Here is a 19,566-nt window from a genome sequence, read left to right as displayed (position 1 = left end):
CCAGGATCATTTTTTGCAGGGGCGGTGTCGACGGCTCGTCCGAGGCACGGCGGTCACAGTAGGGAGAGCGGTTGGGTGGAGCCGCGCCGTTGGGTTTTCCCGCCACCGTGAGGGAAAGCCAACTTCCGGAGGCACTTTCTGCCGCTTGACGTTCAATATATCGGGAGTCGCTGCTTTTTTTGTTCGATGTAAGCGTAATTTTTGCTATATATACTCATTGTAACTATACCGTGTCCAGAAATTGTTCGATATATAGAATAATTCGATGTAAACGGGTTCGATACAGTCGGTTTCAACTGTACTTCGATTACTGACCTCTTATTTCCGAGTCACTTGCCTTCTATAACTGATAGAAATTGTGTATGTCGTAATTCTTTTTCCAGCTAATAAATGGCGAGTACAACATCGACACGTCTCACCTTCTCATCTATACGACAGGTTACGCTACCAGACAGACACTCGCTAGCTGTAACTCCATTTACTACACGTGTCAAGTATTAATTTTTTCCTAGCACCATGGCAGATTGGAATAAGCTGGCTGATAAAACTGTAACACAGGACTCATTATCACTTTTCAAGACATATCTTTTATGAAAAGTATTCTGCACTTGCCGAGTGTTTTGATGTCACTGTTTGACTGTATGATTTTAAAATTGCTGAACTACAATGCTAGACTTTTTGTTTTGTTTCTTGTTGATCATTTTTTTTAGTGCTTGTGTGAAGAAACTTAAGTGCATTTCCCCATTGTTTTGTATTTATTCTGTACTTATTTGTGTATCACGCTACTAAGATCTTGTATAAGATCACAGTATGTATAAATAAATATAAATAAAATAAATAAAAATCCCACGTAGCAGCGTTCCTTGCGACTGCAGCTCCCTGGGAACTTTATTTTACGGACCACCCTCGTATGTTGAAAAACATATAATGTCATTATGACATAGTCAACAGACCTGAACCTATTTACTATCGAATGAGTGGAGGAAAACGTTTCTGCGACTACGTGGCTCATCTATAGCTGGCACAGAAAAAAGTCAAGTGCCCCACCATGGAGTCGTAGTGGCAGGCCAACACCAGCCGGTGGCAGGCCGAGGGGTCCAAGGTGGCAACAATGTTGCTGAACACCTTGTTGCCATGTGGTGTTGGGGCCTCAAACTTGTCCTCCTCCACATGCCAGTCAAGTTGCTCCATTGACTCACCGAGGAACTGTGCAGACAAGAAGGAAACAATCAGGAAAGACTTTCAACTCAAACAAGTAAGAAGAAAAGCATGGCATGAGCACTGCCCTCTCAGCGTCTGCATCTGCACATTTTTGCATTGTTTAGATTATGAATGCGACAATCACCTGACCTAGTATTATGCTACAGAACTCGATCACCAAGACTACCACAGGATCAATGGGAAACGAGAGCTTTTCTTGGGTTTCAAAAGGATACACCACACATAAACAATTACATTTTATGATCATCATCATCAGCAGCAGCAGCCTGATTACACCCACTGCAGGCGAAAGGCCTCTCCTATACTTCAACTACCCCGGTCATGTACTAATTGTGGCCATGTTGTCCCTGAAAACTTAATCTCAACCGCCCACCTAACTTGCTGCCGCCCCCTGCTATGCTTCCCTTCCCTTGGAATCCAGTTCGTAACCCTGAATGACCATCGGTTATCTTCCCTCCTCATTACATGTCCTGCCCATGCCCATTTTTTTTTTCTTGATTTCAACTAAGATGTCATTACCTCGCATTTGTTCCTTCACCCAATCTGCTCTCACCTTATCCCTTAACGTTACACCCATCATTCTTCTTTCCATAGCCTGTTGCGTCATCCTCAATTTAAGTAGAACCCTTTTCGTAAGCCTCCAGGTTTCTGCCCCGTACGTGAGTACTGGTAACACACAGCTGTTATACACTTCCCTCCTGAGGGATAGTGGCAACCTGCTGTTCATGATCTGAGAATGCCTGCCAAACGCACCCCAGCCCATTTTTATTCTTCTGATCATTTCAGTCTCATGATCCGGATCCGTGGTCACTACCTGCCCTAAGTAGATGTATTCCCTTACCACTTCCAGTGCCTCGCTACCTATCGTAAACTGCTGTTTCCTTCCGAGACTGTTAAACATTACTTTAGTTTTCTGCAGATTAATTTTTAGACCCAGTCTTCGGCTTTGCCTCTCCAGGTCAGTGAGCATGCATTGCAATTGGTCTCCTGAGTTACTAAGCAAGGCAATATCATGAGCGAATCGCAAGTTGCTAAGGTATTCTCCATCAACTTTTATCCCCAATTCTTCCCACTCCAGGTCTCTAACTACCTCCTGTAAACACGCTGTGAATAGCATTGGAGAGATCGTATCTCCCTGCCTGACGCCTTTCTTTATTGGGATTTTGTTGCTTTCTTCATGGAGGACTACAGTGGCTGTGCAGCCGCTATAGATATCTTTCTGTATTTTTACATACGGCTCGTCTACACCGATTCCGTAATGCCTCCATGACTGCTGAGGTTTCGACCGAATCAAACACTTCCTCGTAATCAATGAAAGCTATAAATAAGGGTTGGTTATATTCTGCCCATGTCTCTGTCACCTGATTGATAGTGTGAATATGGTCTATTGTTGAGCAGCCTTTACGAAATCCTGCCTGGCCCTTTGGTTGACAGGAGTCTAAGGTGTTCCTGATTCTATTTGCGATTACCTTAGTAAATACTCATCATACATTATTAATACTGACACTGAACATCGGGTGCAGAAAAGTGGGTTCTTTTCTGCACCCGATGACGCACCCCAACCCATTCTTATTCTTCTGATTATTTCAGTCTCATGATCCGGAGCCACGGTCACTACCTGCCCTAAGTAGATGTATTCTCTTACCACTTCCAGTGCCTCGCTACCTATCATAAGCTGCTGTTCTCATCCGAGACTGTTAAACATTACTTTAGTTTTCTGCAGTATAATTAACTCTGCAGACTGCTGAGTTTTCAACTGAATCAAATGCTTTCTCGTAATCAATGAAAGCTATATATAAGGGTTGGTTATATTCCACACATTTTTCTATCACCTGACTGATAGTGTAAATATGGTCTATTGTTGAGTAGCTTTTAGGGAATCCTGCCTGGTCCTTTGGTTGACAGAAGTCTAAGGTGTTCCTGATTCTATTTGCAATTACCTTAGTAAATACTTTGTAGGCAACGGACCTTAAGCAACAGAAATTTGTAGGCAACGGAAATTATAGACCTCATCAGTCTATAATTTTTTAAGTCTTTGGCGACCCCTTTCTTATGTATTAGGATTATGTTAGTGTTAGCGTTAGGTGCAGTGGTGGCGTAGAGGTAGAGTATGCGCCTTACGTGCAAGAGGAACGTGGTTCGAATTCCGGTGCTGCGCAATTTTCCACCGAATTAAAAAAAAAATCTGCAGGCAGATAAAACTACATAAACAGGCCTGGAGTGCGGCCTGATCCCAGTGACCAGAACCGGCAACGCACTCCTTCATCAGAGCAGGATTGGCCACCCTGCTGCAGTACTTGGCCACAACCTCCTATATGAATACAACATTTTATAATAGCCATCAGGAAAATAAGATGAAAAGATGAGTGTAAGCATGCTGCTAGTAAGGCACGATTATTTTTCTTAATTTTAGCTTGAGAAGCTTGAGATCTGTGTTTTGTGTTATTAAACACATTTGGATAATGGGTTTTCAGCGGTGTGTGCCTACTGCTGTGTGCAGCACCGAGATGAGACAGGTGCCCAGCGCACGACAGTTGGCAATTCTACCCACCATGAGAAGCGGCAATCAGAGCCACCAACATGTACTGCATTTACGACCTTAGTCATCCGCAACGCACTGTTCATAAGCTCTTTTGGCGGCACACTTTCATGAAGGGTCAAGCAGGGAGAATGCGGTTGCTGGTAACTGTATCGTCCGGGTCCCGGTCGAAGAAACCAACAGCAGGCGTGTCAAGACAACAGTGAACCCTTATGTTTATTGCGCTGGGCATTTTATACCAGAGCGAGGGAAAGGGAGTAGTGGAAATAGAGGGCAAGGAAAGGCACATGTCGTTCCAGCGTGCCAAGATAGCTTGTGCTCGTTGAACTGATACGATACATCTTCCCCTTCAACGCCGTTGGTTTGTCTGCTGGAAGTTTTGATCGTATCCCAGACGTTCAGGAGGATGGGTGTGACGCAGCGACCTTCGTTGTGGCAGAACTTGTTGCGAAGGTGGCTGCGTACAACTAACTTGTTGCGAAGGTAGCTGCGTACAACTAACTTGTTGCGAAGGTGGCTGCGTACAACTAACTTGTTGCGAAGGTGGCTGCGTACAACTTGCCACTGGCGCACTTGAGTCGGATGTGTGAGATTCTAGAGAGGCCGGAACATGGCCTTCATGGCAATACTCTTCGTCTGTAGTGTCCTCAAAAGGTTCGCTCGTTGCCAAGAGGTGCTGCCGATTACGGCGCAAGGTGTTACGGTCCTGCGTTTCCACACAGAAGGAACGTGGTCCGACTGATCCAAGCACTTTGGCTTTTCGTGCCCATGCCGTCCCCTTTATGCGAACGACGTCGTTGCTCTTGAGGCCAGGAAGTACGCGCCTGTTGTGCTTGCCCTGCTTGTGCTTTCTGACTCGCGTGGCTGCAAGGGGTCCGAAGTCCGGTATGGGCGTGCGCAGACGTCTTCCTTGCAGCAGCTCCCCAGGTGAGCGGCCATCCTCCAGTGGACTTGCTCTGTAATTCAGGACGCCAAGCCAAAAGTTTTCATTCGCATCCTTTGTCTTTTTTAGAATGCGCTTTATTATCTGTACACCTTTCTCGGCAAGACCGTTTGACTGAGGGTACTCTGAGCTGGATGTGACATGTTTGAAGTCGTACTGCTGAGCAAATAGCGCAAATTCATGGCTGGCAAACTGTGGGCAATTATCTGCGCAAACTTCGGTCGGTATACCATAACGAGAAAATATGGCCCCCAACTTTTGTATCACAGAACTGGCTGTGGTATTAGGCAATAGTTCCACGTCAGGGAAGTTGGACATTGAGTCATATGCGCACAGGTAATTTTGGCCGCCGTACTGAAACAAATCAACACCAACATGGTACCAGGCTTGTGTGGGTGTTGGGCGCAAGATGAGTGGTTCTGAGTGCTGCTTATACGCATAAGTCTGACACACTGGACATTTGTGGATCAGCCTTTCAATGTCAGCATTCAGATTTGGCCAGTATACTAACTGTCTTGCTAGGGCTTTGCATTTTCCAATGCCGAGATGCCCTGCATGAATGCGCTTTAATATTTCCAAGCGCATGCTACTTGGCACTACCGCCTTCGTTCCTTTCAAAAGGATTCCTTTTACTACAGAGAGCTCAGAAGCAACAGGCTTTAGCGGACCTTCCACAGCACACCCCTGCCCAAGCTTTTGTAGTACCTGGTTGAGATATATATCACGCTCGGTCTCATTTGCAAGCCTTGAAGCGGTTCTTTCACTTACACGAGTGCCGATACTACGGTGACTCTGTGAACTTCGACGTCACTTGTGGGCGAGGCTGTGTCATCTTGAGGAGCAGGTGCCCGGGAAAGCATGTCTGCCACCCCCATCTGCTTTCCAGGAACAAAAGATAAGGTGCAATTATATTTCAACAACCGCAGAAAGAAACGTTGTACTCTTGGCGGCATATCAGCAATGGCTTTTTTTTGTTATGTCAATTAATGGGCGATGGCCGCTCTCAAGGATGAACGGGTGACTGTATACAAAGTTATAAAACTTTTCACATCCGAAAACCAGTGCCAGAGATTCCTTTTCGATTTGCGAATAGCGTTGCTCCGATTCGCTCAGAGCTCTTGAAGCGCAAGCCACAGGCCTCCAGCTACTTCCGTGACGTTGCATCAGTGACGAACCGACACCGTACTGAGAAGCGTCTGATGTTATCTTTGTTTCTCTGCCGGGCTCGAAAATTGCTAGAAGTGGCGATTTACTGAGCTCTTTGCATATAGCCTCCCACTCGCTCTGATGATTAGGCGTCCAGTCAAACACAACATCGTTTTTTAGCAACGAACGCAAAATGGAAGTGCGCTGAGAGAGCGACGGCACGTATTTGCCAAAGTAGTTGACAACGCCCAAGAGCCTTTGTATCGCTAGCTAGTGCTGTGGTGCCGGCATCTTCAGCAGAGCTTCGACCAAAGCAGGGCCAGGACGTATGCCCCTGTTGCTGATAATGTCACCAAGAAATAAGAACGCCGAACAGGCATTTTGACGCATTAAATGTCAGCCCCGCTTTTGCTGCTGCTCGTAACGCGTTTCTCAGCCTGTCATCGTGTTCTTCTCTGGTAGCACCCCAAATGAGCACATCATCCACATATACATGCACACCTGGCAGGCCATCAAATATCTCATTGAGCGCCTTCTGAAACACTTCGCTTGCCGATGAAATGCCGAAAGGCAGTCGAAGAAACCAGTAACGGCCAAATGGAGTTGCAAACGTGCATATGTTGGAAGACTGCTTATCCAGAGGGATCTGATGAAACCCAGCGTTAGCGTCAAGGCGAGAAAACATCTTCGCGCCTGCAAGCTCCGCTTCTATGTCTTCTCGGCGGGGCATCTGATAATGCTCCCTCTTAAGGGATTCATTAATTTTTCTTGGGTCCATGCATACCCGCAACTTGTTGTCTTTTTTAAGCACGATGACCAGTGGGCTTACCCAATCTGTCCGACTGCTGACTTTTTGAATGATGCCCTCCGCTTCCATTCGCTGTAGTTCTGCACGGAGAGGTTCTCGGAGCGCCAAAGGCACTCGTCTGGCTGGCTGGATGACAGGCACAGCATCCTCGCGAAGGGTGATCCTGTACTCGCGCTGTACACGGCCTGTTCCCTTAAAGAGCTGCGGAAATCCCTTGACGACCGCTGAGCTGCTGCTCGTTGTTACAGCATCAACATTGCGCTTGATAAGCCCCAAGTCCTCTGAGGCTTTTAGACCAAGGAGGGCGCTGTGGTCTTTCTTAACAACGAAAAAGTCAGTGTATATCTTACGGTCACCAATGGTAACGTGCGTCGAAAATTTGCCGAGCTGTTTGATGACGCTGCCGCTATACGACCGTAGAACTGCGTGACTTGTCTTCAGCGAATTGGCTTTCAATTTTGGAAAAAGTGACAGTGGTATAAGGTTTGCTTGAGACCCTGTGTCGATCTTGAAGTTGGTTTCCTTGCCTTCAATATTTGCCGTCATGATCCAGTCCCGGTCACTGATAATATTGCCGATGGCGACGTCCAACACATTGAAATCGTCGTTTTGTTCCCGAGTCTTAAAATCGTGCTGTACCTCACAGACGGTGTCTCTTGTTTCACAGCATGATGCGAAATCGTTACGCCCCTTGCACAAGTAGCATGTTTTCCCGTAGGCTGGACAGCGTCATGCTGCATGTGTTCGGCTGCAGCGGAAACATTTAAAGACTTGCCGTGGTCCTTGCGCATCGCTTCGGCTCGACGATGCTGCAAGCACGTGAAGTTCCCCGTCTGTCTTCTTCCACAGCGCGTTCTCGCGTGCTGACGTTTCCGCCGCCTTGCATAGAGCAACAGCTTTATCCAAGGTAAGCAGCTTGTCCATTAGCATCTTCTCTCGAAGCTTCTGGGAGTTAGTACCAAATACAATTTGGTCCTGCACCATCTCGTCCATCATCGTTCCGAAGTTGCAGAACTGTGCTTGTCTCTTCAGCGCGCGAAGGAACTGTTCAAAAAGTTCAGCTTCGTTTTGGAGTCAAGAGCGGAAAACGTAACACTCGTGAATTATGTTTTGTTGCTCGACGTAGTATTCCTCAAGTTTACCTATGACAGTCGCATAGTCTTGCTTGCCTTCGCCTTCGCTGAACGTGAAGTTATTGTAAACTTCGAGGGCCTCCTAACAAGCCACGCTGAAGAAAAGTGCTGTCTTCGCTGCCTCTGACCTCGGTTTTTCAGAGCATTCCGTGGCTGCCAGAAAGAAATCAAACTTTTGCCTGAACAGCTTCCATGTCCGTCCTCCGTTGATCGCCAGGCCCAGAGGTTCCGGTGGCTTTACGTACTCCATGTCCTTGGTGTTCTGTTGCAGGCATACAGGGCTTCAGCATCCCACTTCTGACACCATGTATCGACCGGGTCCCGGTCGAAGAAACCAACAGCAGGCGTGTCAAGACAACAGTGAACCCTTATGTTTATTACGCTGGGCATTTTATACCACAGCGAGGGAAAGGGGTAGTGGAAATAGAGGGCAAGGAAAGGCACGTGTCGTTCCAGTGTGCCAAGATAGCTTGTGCTCGTTGAACTGATAAGACACAGTAACCAGACATACCTATGGAATGGCTTGCTTCGTCTGTGTGTGGGTAGCATGTGGTGGCATGAAAAGGCCCAAGATGTGGGGCTGCACTCAATAGTTAACGAAGCTCTCCTCAAGAATGGTGACAATCGGTGCTGCACCACGTGCATCTATTGTGTGGTGGTTTTGACTGCGAAAGCTAAGAGGTTTGGGTCTATTGCTGGCTCCAGATGCATACAGGCAAGGCGTCTCATTGGCACAGAATTCTTGTACGCTGTAGCCATTGTTTACTGCATGCACCGTGGCTGCTTTGACCGTCTTTTGAGACTAAGGAGAGCTGTCGTGCTCAGTGCCAAGCAGATGTGGATCTCTAGGGAGTATTTACTCGTCATTCAGAGGGCGATCGGTATGCGAGCCCGAGGTGCGCATGTATGAGCTTGGGGCATGGCGACACAGCATACCTCTCATCTTGCCGTATTAATTTGCAGGTGCTTCCTGCTTCATAGTATCTTATGGTGCATGCTGTGTTGGGCTCTGTTGCTTTATGCTGTGTTTGCATGCCCTTTTCATAGAACGTAAGACTGCTATGAGTTTGTGGCTTTCTCCACTGTTGCGTTTTTTATATGCTGTATTTAGGGCGAGGAGCAAACACCTTGAAGTGTGGTGAAGGAAAGTGGCTGTAGACGAGGCTCAATGCCTGAATAGCCTGTGGACCACTCACACAACGATCCTCCCACAAGTTTAGCGATTGGTGTGCCAATGGTCCATCCTCAAAACCACTCAGTGGTGATTTGACTTTAAATGCCTGGGGTGGGGCACCGAGGGATACAAAACGTGGCCCCCGACCAAATGGTCTGGACTAAACTTGAGGTGTCGGCTCTGCCGATATAGGGTTGCTCTATAGGTGTTCCAGTTCCACCTTGCATCTCTCTGTGTGTAATTTCTTGTGAAGAGTCCTTACAATTTGTCTTGAAGTTTCATCTGTGTCTGCTCCCATCCATCCGAAGCCTTCAGTAAACTTATTGCCGCTGCCCTTAGCAACTGTCTTTTTCAGCTGCGTAGACTGTCTCTGGTGGTGCGTCTCAGATCGTGGGGAACCCATACCCTCAAGAGGGAGGAAGAACCTGATCTTACTATGAGTGAGGCTAGGATATCTGCAAACAGTGTGGCATTTGTCTTAGTAAATTTCATTAGTCCATAAATGCTAATAATGACTAAGAATGCAACACTAATGAAGACTCTCCAAGACAGAACAAATACAATGAGTATTCCGCTTATTGTGCCTGATGAGACAGCAGTCTGGCCCATCTACAACAGTGTCAAACAGTGATGGCACAAATGGCATCAAATTTGAGCCACTTCCCTCAAGGTGTCCAAAGTTGCCATCCACTCTCACAAATTTCAGAAGGGCACTCAGCAGTAACAAGATGCCAGTTATAAGGAAGAAACCACTCCCATGATGAAAAGAATGTCTGCACAAGATCATCCTGGTTATTTTATTTGAGCAGTTAGATTTAAAACACGTGGCGATTCAAATTCCCTGGCGGTGCGAAATTACAGCATGTTTTCAATGTCCTGCAGGTCGTGAAATGGGCTGATCATGAATCCAGCAATACGTGTGCCCTGTCGTTCTCATTGAAATTGCTAAAATTGTCCCAAGCAAGCAACTCCTGTTGAACACTGCCATTCAACACTAGACAGATGCCGTTTAACCAAAGTAATCAAACGCAGCCAACACAGTGACCTGGTCTTGCGTACATACCTGTCGCACTTTGCGGTGTCCTTGGCTGCCAACAGTGCGGGGCACAAGAATGTTGTGCAGCACATCATGGAAGGTCTCCTTCTCCCCCAAGGAGAGCTCACCCGCGTACAGCAGCTGATCTTGAACCAAGGGCCGCAGGTCACGCACCCACTGCAACATGATAGGTTGACTAGGTGATTTGATTTTAGAGCAAATAGAGTAATGCAGTGACTAGAGAGTTGCCAAAGTGGAGGGCTCCAGGTTAATTTCACTCACCTGGGGTTTTTTTCATTACCACCCAAAGTTCAGCACGCATGCATTTTGCACCCCACTCCCATCAGAATACGGCCTCTACAGCCAGAATTTAAACCTATGACCATGTACTGAGAAGCAAGACATACCAACATAGAATAGAATCAATCCAGAAAAAAGCCTATTGGTCAGTCGACTGACATTATGATAAGGACTTGTCACCATCTTTACATCGAACACACTTCGTCTCACTGCGCCTTATAAATGATGTGACACTGAATCTCTGAAACATCTGCACTCTCTTTTCAACTCGTTCTGATATGCTTTCCCAAACAAATACTTGACACATGATAAATTGTCATCCAACATAAGCAGACACAAACTTTGTAATCTGATACCTGGCAACATCCAGTCATTAGTGGTGCAAGAATTTTTTAATGTACTTCGAGTGTTCTTCTTTACTTGCACCTTGAACTTCACTGTATTCTTACATGTTTATTTGCTATGAAACTGTTTCTTTGTACTATGTACCCAGTATTCCAATAGCCCTGCAAGAGAGCTGCAGTATGCAAATATGACAAAATTTTACAACACCTAAGAGGGCAAGCTAAGGTCAGGAGGTGTCACTGTGTAGTGCTGGAAGGACAATGAGCAGTCAACCCTGTCAACTAGCGAACACAAGAGATACTGCCTGTGAGTGCAGTGACTTTCTGTTCGAAACTGTGCTAGTTCTACATCATGGGAGCGTTTTGCATCTGACCAGATGACTCGTATGCCTTGCACATATAGATTAGAAGAGACTGTTATTATAAGTAGAAGCAAGTGCAAAGGTGCATTTGATTAGCAAGCTAGCAAAATAGCAACATTTGGTGATGCATGCATCAGTAAGCCATTGATTTCATTATCAATAAAACAGCTTGCTTACCTTTGTTTGCATTAAACAGATGCCCTCCTAACAATCAATGTGGCTACAAAAGTATCTGTGTGTGGTTCCCCAGTTTTGTTTATGTTTACCACGCAATGTACACATGTCCTATGACGTTTTGAGGGGTATAAGTGCAGCTGCAAAAACTGGAAATAAACCTGTTGTTGAAAGTTAGTGCTGTGTGTTTGTCTAATGTGCCTTTCTGTGTCCCTCTTGTTCTGCGTGAACTACAAGAAAGGAGAAGATGCCACACCAACAAGGCCATGTGGCTACCCTCATTGAATTGCACAAAGATGGTCATGCAGGCCAGCAACTATGGAACTGGCTTCAAATCTTGGCATAGTGTTCCTGATTTCATTAACGGTGTTAACCCAAGCATCATTCAACATTACATTTATATATGGTTTCATTAGGTGCATACCTCATGTATATCTGTTGTTACTTTGCCCAGTTATTTTACCTAATGTTTTCAAAAAGCAATGGACAGCCTAGCCTGACTAATTTTACTGCTTAAACTACTTGACACAGAAAAAGAAAACAAGCGCATAAGCACACATCACTATCTTAATTTTGATCAGTATTTTGTTATAAATGGATGTTTATAGCTTGGAGGTATTATCGCTCTCACAGGTTGCATAATGGCGCCAATCGGCCCCATGCTACCAACCTTAAAGGGACTGGCCAGAATTTGTGAGATGTCGACAGAAATAAAATGACCATGATTTATAATGATAGAATCCAGCAAAAAAAGTCTCAAAAACCAGTAAATGCCATGGCTTCACGGTGAAACCTTGGTACTCTAGATGTAGTACCGTTAAATCTCAATAATTCGAACTCAAAGGGGCCGGAAAATTTGTTCAAATTAAAAGAAGGACTTGTTCTTGAAGCATTCATGCACCATAGCATGATGCACGAATGGTGCAGGTTATGAAACATCATGACGCACAAGCACACAGCGAGCGAGGACCATGTAACTACCCATGCCGGCTAACGCTCGCTTCCCTATAACCACAGTAAATGAAACCTCAGGGAGTGGACTAAGTTGGCGCGGAGGAAGATGCGCACTGTTGGATTTGGAGGTCGTTGAAGGGAGGGACTTGGCTCTTCGTCCCGAACTAGGCGTACAGGATTTAATTACAATATTTACATTAAAACAGGACATACATTTCAACAGCCTAGCATGACTGCAAAAAGGAGCACGAAGCTCCCACCACGAAGCACACAGCACACAGTACACGAGCACAACGCTCAAGGCACCAAGAACACTGCTTGTCAAGCACACATCTGTTTAAAAAGCCTCTGTCCTCCCTAGATCCCTATGGGAGGGAAAACTGCTGTCCAACCTTCATCCAATTGGACCACCCACAGTCGTTGGGGCATAGTTGACCTGCCTTTGAGGGGGAGAGCTCACACACTCACATACGCACTTTGGATTCCCAGAACCCACCGAGTTGAGCGAGTCCTCGTAGCCAGGTTGTCACGCTTGACCCCAGCCGGCACCTCTTAATTCCAGAGCTGACTTCTCCGGTAGCTGCCACGAGTGTCAGCAGACTGTGATGAATCCTGGGGCCCGAGGAAATGCACCGCAAAACATCCTTTGTTAGAGAAGCTCTCTTGCTGCAAATAGACCATGAAGGCCATGGCAAATTAACCAACAATACACGGTCCACCAAACGTGGCCAGCCCTGCTGCCGTCGCCAACTCTCCGAAGGAGGCGCATGGTGAATTAACGCTGCTGTGGTCTCCAGTTCTCCGAAGGAAGTGCATGGTCAGTTAGCGCTGTCGTCGTTGTCGGTTCTCTGAAGGACGCTACCTCCACGGGCCGATCGAAACAACAGCAGTGGGCTGAAATAGGTTTGCAGAGCAGTACCCCTGCAGGCCGATCATAACAGCACGGACACCGTCGAAGGTGAGGGAGCTACGAGGAGGTGATGAGAAGGAGCATAGTTGCGAGGAAGGGTGGGAGGGAAGCTGATTTTCTTTCCCACCAGCTTGATGGATGGCGCTAATTACCTCTGCCACCTAAGACTGCCACCGAAGCAGTGGAGTTGCTGAGGCCGGACTGTGCTTCTGCCGCTGTTTGCCTCAGCATGCTTGCATGCTGTTTCCTTCGTCTGCTGACAAATTGGTGCTGTGTTTACATTCTTCATTCCGCATTCTTAATGCGAGTCATGTCTTATCAAGATGACGAAGTCATCGCCACTGATCATAATCATGTTGGTGTGCTCCTTTCTGAAGCAAGCACAAGACCAAACCAAGCCAACCAAAACAAGTGTGGGGGAGAGCTGATGCGAGCAGACGTACTAGCGGCCTGCCTGAACCAGACGCTAGTACGAATAGAGCGGTCGACTGGGTCTGCATGATACCAGTTTCCTGCGTGGACGTCATTGTAGGGGCCGCTCTCATTGGTCTCCACTCATGGTTCACTTGCCGCCGTGGTGAGTCGCGAGAAATCAGCTCAGGATCGATCCTTCCTGTGGCTTGCATTTTGCCACTAGTGTGGCTGGAGCATTATGGCGCGACACAGAAACGGCGAGCTTGCCCTTTGAGAGAGGGTAAAATTTTCACCATGGGGGTGTTTTGGAATACACATAACTCTGACGGGACCACAGCATCAGCTGAAACTGGAAGTTCGAATTAAGCATGTTAGAATTAACGAGATTCGACTTTATATGACATTACTGTACATAAGTCAGCTGTTATTAAGTACAGCATTCTTAATGCTTAAAATTGCAGTTCATATATTATTAGACACTTGCACTTTATTCTATACATATTACAAAGAAAGTTCATGCTAACAAACAGCACATGCGTCCCACAATTCATGGTGGCACACATGCTGTTGTATACACGTGAGTTTGCAAGTAAATCCACAGAGTTGTGTAATCTCCCTTCGATAAACAAAACGCCATCAACTAGTTGTGCCATAAATGGGTGACAGCACTACAATATTAGCACATGCATGGCTATGGCAACACTCTGATCTGCGTATCGTGTGTGAAAGGCGTGGTCTCGCTTTCAAAAACTCAATTCGACTAAAAACATTCTTGACTTGTTAAATACCAAAGCGGTTGGACAGGATAAGAACATGTAGCTGTTATCACAGAAATAATTTGACTTCAAAAGAACATTAATCGCAGGAACATCGGCTTGATAAACAAAATAACAATTTCTTACAGCTATGGCCGCACTTGTTGTCTGCCTCCCACCAATGCTGGTGTGTAACTGCTATACTGCGCTCACCTATAACGGTTTTCAGCATGCTTCCAGTGAACGGCTACATCTCCATTGCAGGTAGAAAAATTCTGATAAAAAATTTTCTAAGGTGTTACTTCTTCATGCTTCTTGCTTCGAACATTGTCCCTTCATGTCTGCTTCTGCCCTCTTCCCCAGTATAGCGCATGGGCTCTTGAGAACAGACAGTGGCCACTTTTAGTTCAAGCTATATCTCAGTCAGTAACTGAGGTCATAGCACTGAATTTACACAGACAAGAAAGACGACAGAACATGTGCTAACTACTATCAACTGATTTTATTTCAGAAGCGCATGGTACTAATATCTAAAAAATGAATATAAAGTGGAAATAATTGCACAGACTGGCACTGAAAATGCCGCATTTGTACGAAAATAATGAGACCATGAATATAACAAGTGTGGGGACTTTCAGTCTCTCTCACAAAGAAAAAAGGTGTATTACACATATCACAAACCTGAATATAATGCGAGGTATTTTCTGAGGCTGGAAAGTTTAGAAAAAGACATGCATTATATTTATACAGATACTCTAGTTCTTTAAAAGTGACAAATGGGTGAGTTGGTATGGAAGCATGGCTAAATTTAGAGCGCAAACTACTGGGACACAAGCTAAGGCACAAGAAAAGACAGTACACAATGCTACTTGCAACTGAAAGTTTATTCGGAAGGTTAGAGACTTGATAAATTCGGCATGTCCTATGCCATCAAACGATATAAAAGCAAAAAAAAAAACAACAACAACAACAAAAAAAAAGAACAATCATGCAAACAATTTCGTTTCATACTCAACTTCAGTGGTGTATTCTGTGCCTTTCTCATGCGGGAAAACATATGTGGGCCAAACTGGCCAATATCTCAACACTAGGCTGAAGGAGCATTCGAATTCCACAAAAGGAATTGTGCCCACACATCTTGCAATGCACGTAAGAGAGTGCAATTCACAAAGTAAATGCACATCCAAGTTTGAAAATACAACAGTCCTTTATAAACACAAATACTGAACAAGAGAAGTTGTAGAGGCCCATGAGATAAGGAAAAGGGGGGGGGGGGGGGGGCAGGGTGTCAGTCATGCTTCTATAGCGCTTCACGACACTGAAATATCTTTTCTAGATGCGACCTAACAAGTGGAATTTTTTTTTTGCCGTGCCAACAGCAATTAATACTCACCTTTTTCTTATTTTTGCCCTTATGTCGTTTTATGACATTTGATGACATAGGACAAGTAGGGTTTATGAAGTCTCTAACCTTCTGAATAAACTTTCAGTTGCAAGTAGCACTGTGTCCGGTCTTCACTTGTGCCTTAGCTTGTGTCCCACTAGTTCATGCTCTGAATTTAGCCATGCAGTAGTTCTTCTTTACATAAAGCTACTACACTGAACTAAGAGAGCAGAGGCAGAAGTGAATTTCGCATTGAATTTTACAAGGCACCTATTATCTGTGATGTAAATATTCGTAAAATGGTTTACAAGGCACTTGGGGAATCGATCATAAAGTACGGAATAACAATTTATGGCTTTGCTTCTTCTAGTAGACTTAAGATAATTAACCACATCCTAAAAAAAATTGCCTATAGCCTCTTGTATGGCACACTTGGTCACGGGGAAGATCTCTTGCGGAGCATGTACCAGTCAGACATGTTGTTTGTCGAGCAACAAGTTTTGTTCGACGCCATGTGTAAAAGTTATCTTTCTACTAAATTCAAAAACTTTAACGTGAAATCTTGCAGCTTACGTCAGACAGAAAAATATGTGGTACCTCGTGTGTACACAAACTACGGCAAGGGAACTCGTGCTTTCTACGTGCAGGCTAATTTCAATAAATTGAATGAGAATGATATCGTGGGAACATTTAAACAAATAAAATCACATTTAAGGTCATGGGTGATACGTAATGCCTATATTCTTTGAAGTTTTCTTCGGGATTTGAAGCATGCGAACCTGATTGCGAAGTCATCTCTAATGACAATGTGTATTTTTTTCCTGTTGATGCAATAATATCTTTTGTTCAAATAATATCTTTTGTTCACTTTTGCAATATCATTTTTTTCCTATATTCTTTTTATTAATTTATTTATTTGTACACATATCAGTACTACCAGCTGACTGCCCAGCCTTGCACACAAGCAATGTTGCTTATGCGGGCTGGATCTGTAACCATGACATGACTGGATGTAATAAAGATTATTATTATTATTATAATTATAATTATTATTATCATAATCCAAATATAGTGGACTCCAGATAAATGAATTTCGCTTAAATGAATTGCTGGATAAACGGAACAATGGTATCAACTTTGGTTGGCCGCCCATAGGCACAATGTTATCAAACGTGGGTTAAACGGAACCGATCCTTCTGTGAACTCTGGTTAAAAGGAACTTTGTCCGAAACTACCACCTACCTCATTGGCTTACTGAACAGGAAAAGTTTGTCAAACATGTCAAATGGTGGTGGTGCATATCAATCCAAGGGGCTGTTGCAGGAAAGTTACTGCGTATTAACGCTGTCGATGTTGTAAAGATGCTTCCATAATGAGGACTTCGCTAGACAAATTAATGAGGAGGAATAGAGCATACGGAGTAGGTAGGATCTTGCAGTCAGAATACCACTAAGTACTGCTTCACTGACATCGCCAAGAATAAGAGGCCTCAGTTAATGCCTATTCTACCTGCTCCAAGGAGGCAGTTGAAATTTAGCAAGTTCGTGGCAAAGACTGACTCTGTTGATGAAGACATAGATATTACTGTTCCAGTGCGTGTTATTGTTTTGAACCAGACTACAAGAGATACACTTGAAAGTCTGCAGCGCTAGTCTGCACAGAATTATTCGGAATTATTGTGCGCATGAACACAGCCTTGCACAAAGGAAGCTGCAACATTAGATGCAGAACACAGTAAAGTCTCTTTCTTCTTCACTACAGTAATATCAAAACACAGGAGAATTTTTTGATTAAAATGATTTTTGGTGTTTTTTGTGTCCTTCGCTTAAATGAAAGTTCGGATAGACGAAGCATATTTTTCTCTCCCTTTAATTTGTTTAAGCGGAGTATACGGTATTGTAAGGGAAATTAGGTCTCTATTGTGTCAATGTCACCTTCTGATTATCATGTTTTTCTTTTTAGTTCTTTTGGATCAGGAGAAGTGGCTATAAACATCATCACACAAAACACTGCCCAGCAACAATGATGACATCTTTATGTCCTGGTTGTCAACTGTCGGATCATTTACCCCCTTGTACAAAGTTTTCAATGCCTATACAGTTTTTCCTGTACAAAAGCAGCCGATAACAGAAAATGCAGTAAAAACAGCAATGTCACTTTCATGTTTTCTGCACTGCACTCTGGGCACAAAATACAATCAGGAAACTTGGACCTTAATTTGCTCTGATATTAACTACGCTTATTCGACCAAAGAAATGCAAAGTTTTGAGAGAATGGTCTGGCACTCTAAAGTGATACAGTATTTCTTTTCACTGTCCCTTTAAAACAATCTAACAGAGTGTCTAATCAAACATGCATATCACATTTTAAATAAATTCAACACATTCAAATTCAAACCAAATTCAATGAATTTAATAACAGCCACTAATCTGTCATTATCATCATCATCTGCAGCAGCCTATTTCTAAGTTCACTAAAGAATGAACACCTCTTCCCAGCAATCCTCTCTTGTCTTGTGTTAGCTGACTTCATTCTACAACTGCAAACTTCAACATTCATCCCTCCATAATATATCCTGCCAGCATTGGCGATGGTCTATGTTGTCAGCTAAGAAGACGGTAGTAAAATATTTTGCGTGCACAATTGACAAAGACACAGTGAAGGGGGACACAAGCGCAGTTCTGAGCTAAAGTAATGGAAACCATCTGGAACCGTCTTGAAGACTTCTCTGCAATGTGACACCACCTCGCATCAACAAGAAGTCCTCAGTGTATTTTCACTTGTGTTCTTGGGGCCACCCAAATGATCCGTATTATGTTGCTGCTTGGTGGTGACATTGAGGAAAATCCTGATCCTAACACCTTGTTGAAAAATTAGGAAGTGTCAAGGAAATTAAAAATTCACAGCGAACCTTAGACGCAGGACTACAGGGCTTACAAACTCGACTTACAGAAATTGAGGTTTGTCTGGCATCATTTAAACAGTGTATTGAAAAAAATAGAGCAGTGTGAGCAAAAAGTGAAAACTGTTGGTAAACAAGTCGAAAAGTCGACTGACAAACTTGATGAAGTGGAAAACAGAAGCCTCCATAACAATATGTTATGGGGATGTTAGGAGTATAGACCGTTTTTTCATGGGCGCTACCATACTGCTATGCAGTGGCGCCATCTATGGGCAGTCGGCATGCTGGCTTGGGCGAGCGCTCCGTTTTGCATTGCAGGTTTACGCTCGGCGGTAGTTTCTGGCATTTGTTTTCGTGTTTGTGCGGTGTATTTAATATGACGTGGTGTCTTCTGTGTGGAAAATGGTTCTGTGAGATGTACTGAAGTGGTTTAAGTCAGTATGGCCGAACTTTCTGCTGGCGTTGAGGCGGACGAAGCACACAGCGCCATATGCACGCGCATGTTTGAGCCTACAATCAGCCTCGGAGATCAAGTGTGTCATTCTGAAAGTTCCAATCACTAATGTGATCTTATGGCAGTATTATCCTCTAGTTCTAAGCTGCGGTTTAGGAGCAATGAAACATACCCGACGATTGTAACAGTGTGGGTACCGTTCTGCTGCGATAGGAGCTGTGTTCTTATACTTTGACAAGCGTTCAAACTTTTACCTGCAGATTATGTTGCGTGACTACTTGGATTGGTGGATGAGGTTTCCACCCATGAATAAAACAGTTTTGGTTAGTAATAACAGCATACCTTACAGCGTGAATTAAGCTTGTCCAGCAAAGCGACCGTTTATTAACTGCGCGGGCATCTTAAGCAGTGCTGGGTGCTGGATTACAGATATCTTTGTTGTATATAGCGCATGATCCAAACATGCGGCATCAAAGTTTATAGATCTATAAAGGTTGTGTGGCATGACTATGTGAGGTCATAGTGCGTCGTTAGGCTGTTTTCTCTTTCTTTTTGAGAAAGATTATGATAACCGATTTTTTTTTTCAGTTGTGTTCGTTCTGTTCTCTACGAT

At 44.5% G+C, this 19,566-nt stretch overlaps 1 protein-coding gene across 7 annotated transcripts in view; it reads right to left on the bottom strand.

The window, feature by feature from the left end:
* LOC142568035 (glutaminyl-peptide cyclotransferase-like) overlaps positions 1–19,566 on the bottom strand; it is a 124,377-nt gene that overhangs the window by 77,383 nt on the left and 27,428 nt on the right. For all 7 annotated transcript variants that reach the window (XM_075678116.1, XM_075678112.1, XM_075678113.1 and 4 more), the window contains 2 exons: positions 10,028–10,177; positions 1,048–1,206 (listed from right to left, as the gene is read on the bottom strand). In XM_075678116.1, coding sequence (XP_075534231.1) covers positions 1,048–1,206; positions 10,028–10,177 — 309 coding nt within the window. The remainder of the gene's footprint in view (positions 1–1,047; positions 1,207–10,027; positions 10,178–19,566) is intronic.

This window comes from Dermacentor variabilis, unplaced genomic scaffold, assembly GCF_050947875.1.
Source record: "Dermacentor variabilis isolate Ectoservices unplaced genomic scaffold, ASM5094787v1 scaffold_16, whole genome shotgun sequence".
NCBI classification, from domain to species: Eukaryota; Metazoa; Arthropoda; class Arachnida; order Ixodida; family Ixodidae; genus Dermacentor; species Dermacentor variabilis.
This window is presented reverse-complemented; position numbering and strand designations above follow the sequence as displayed.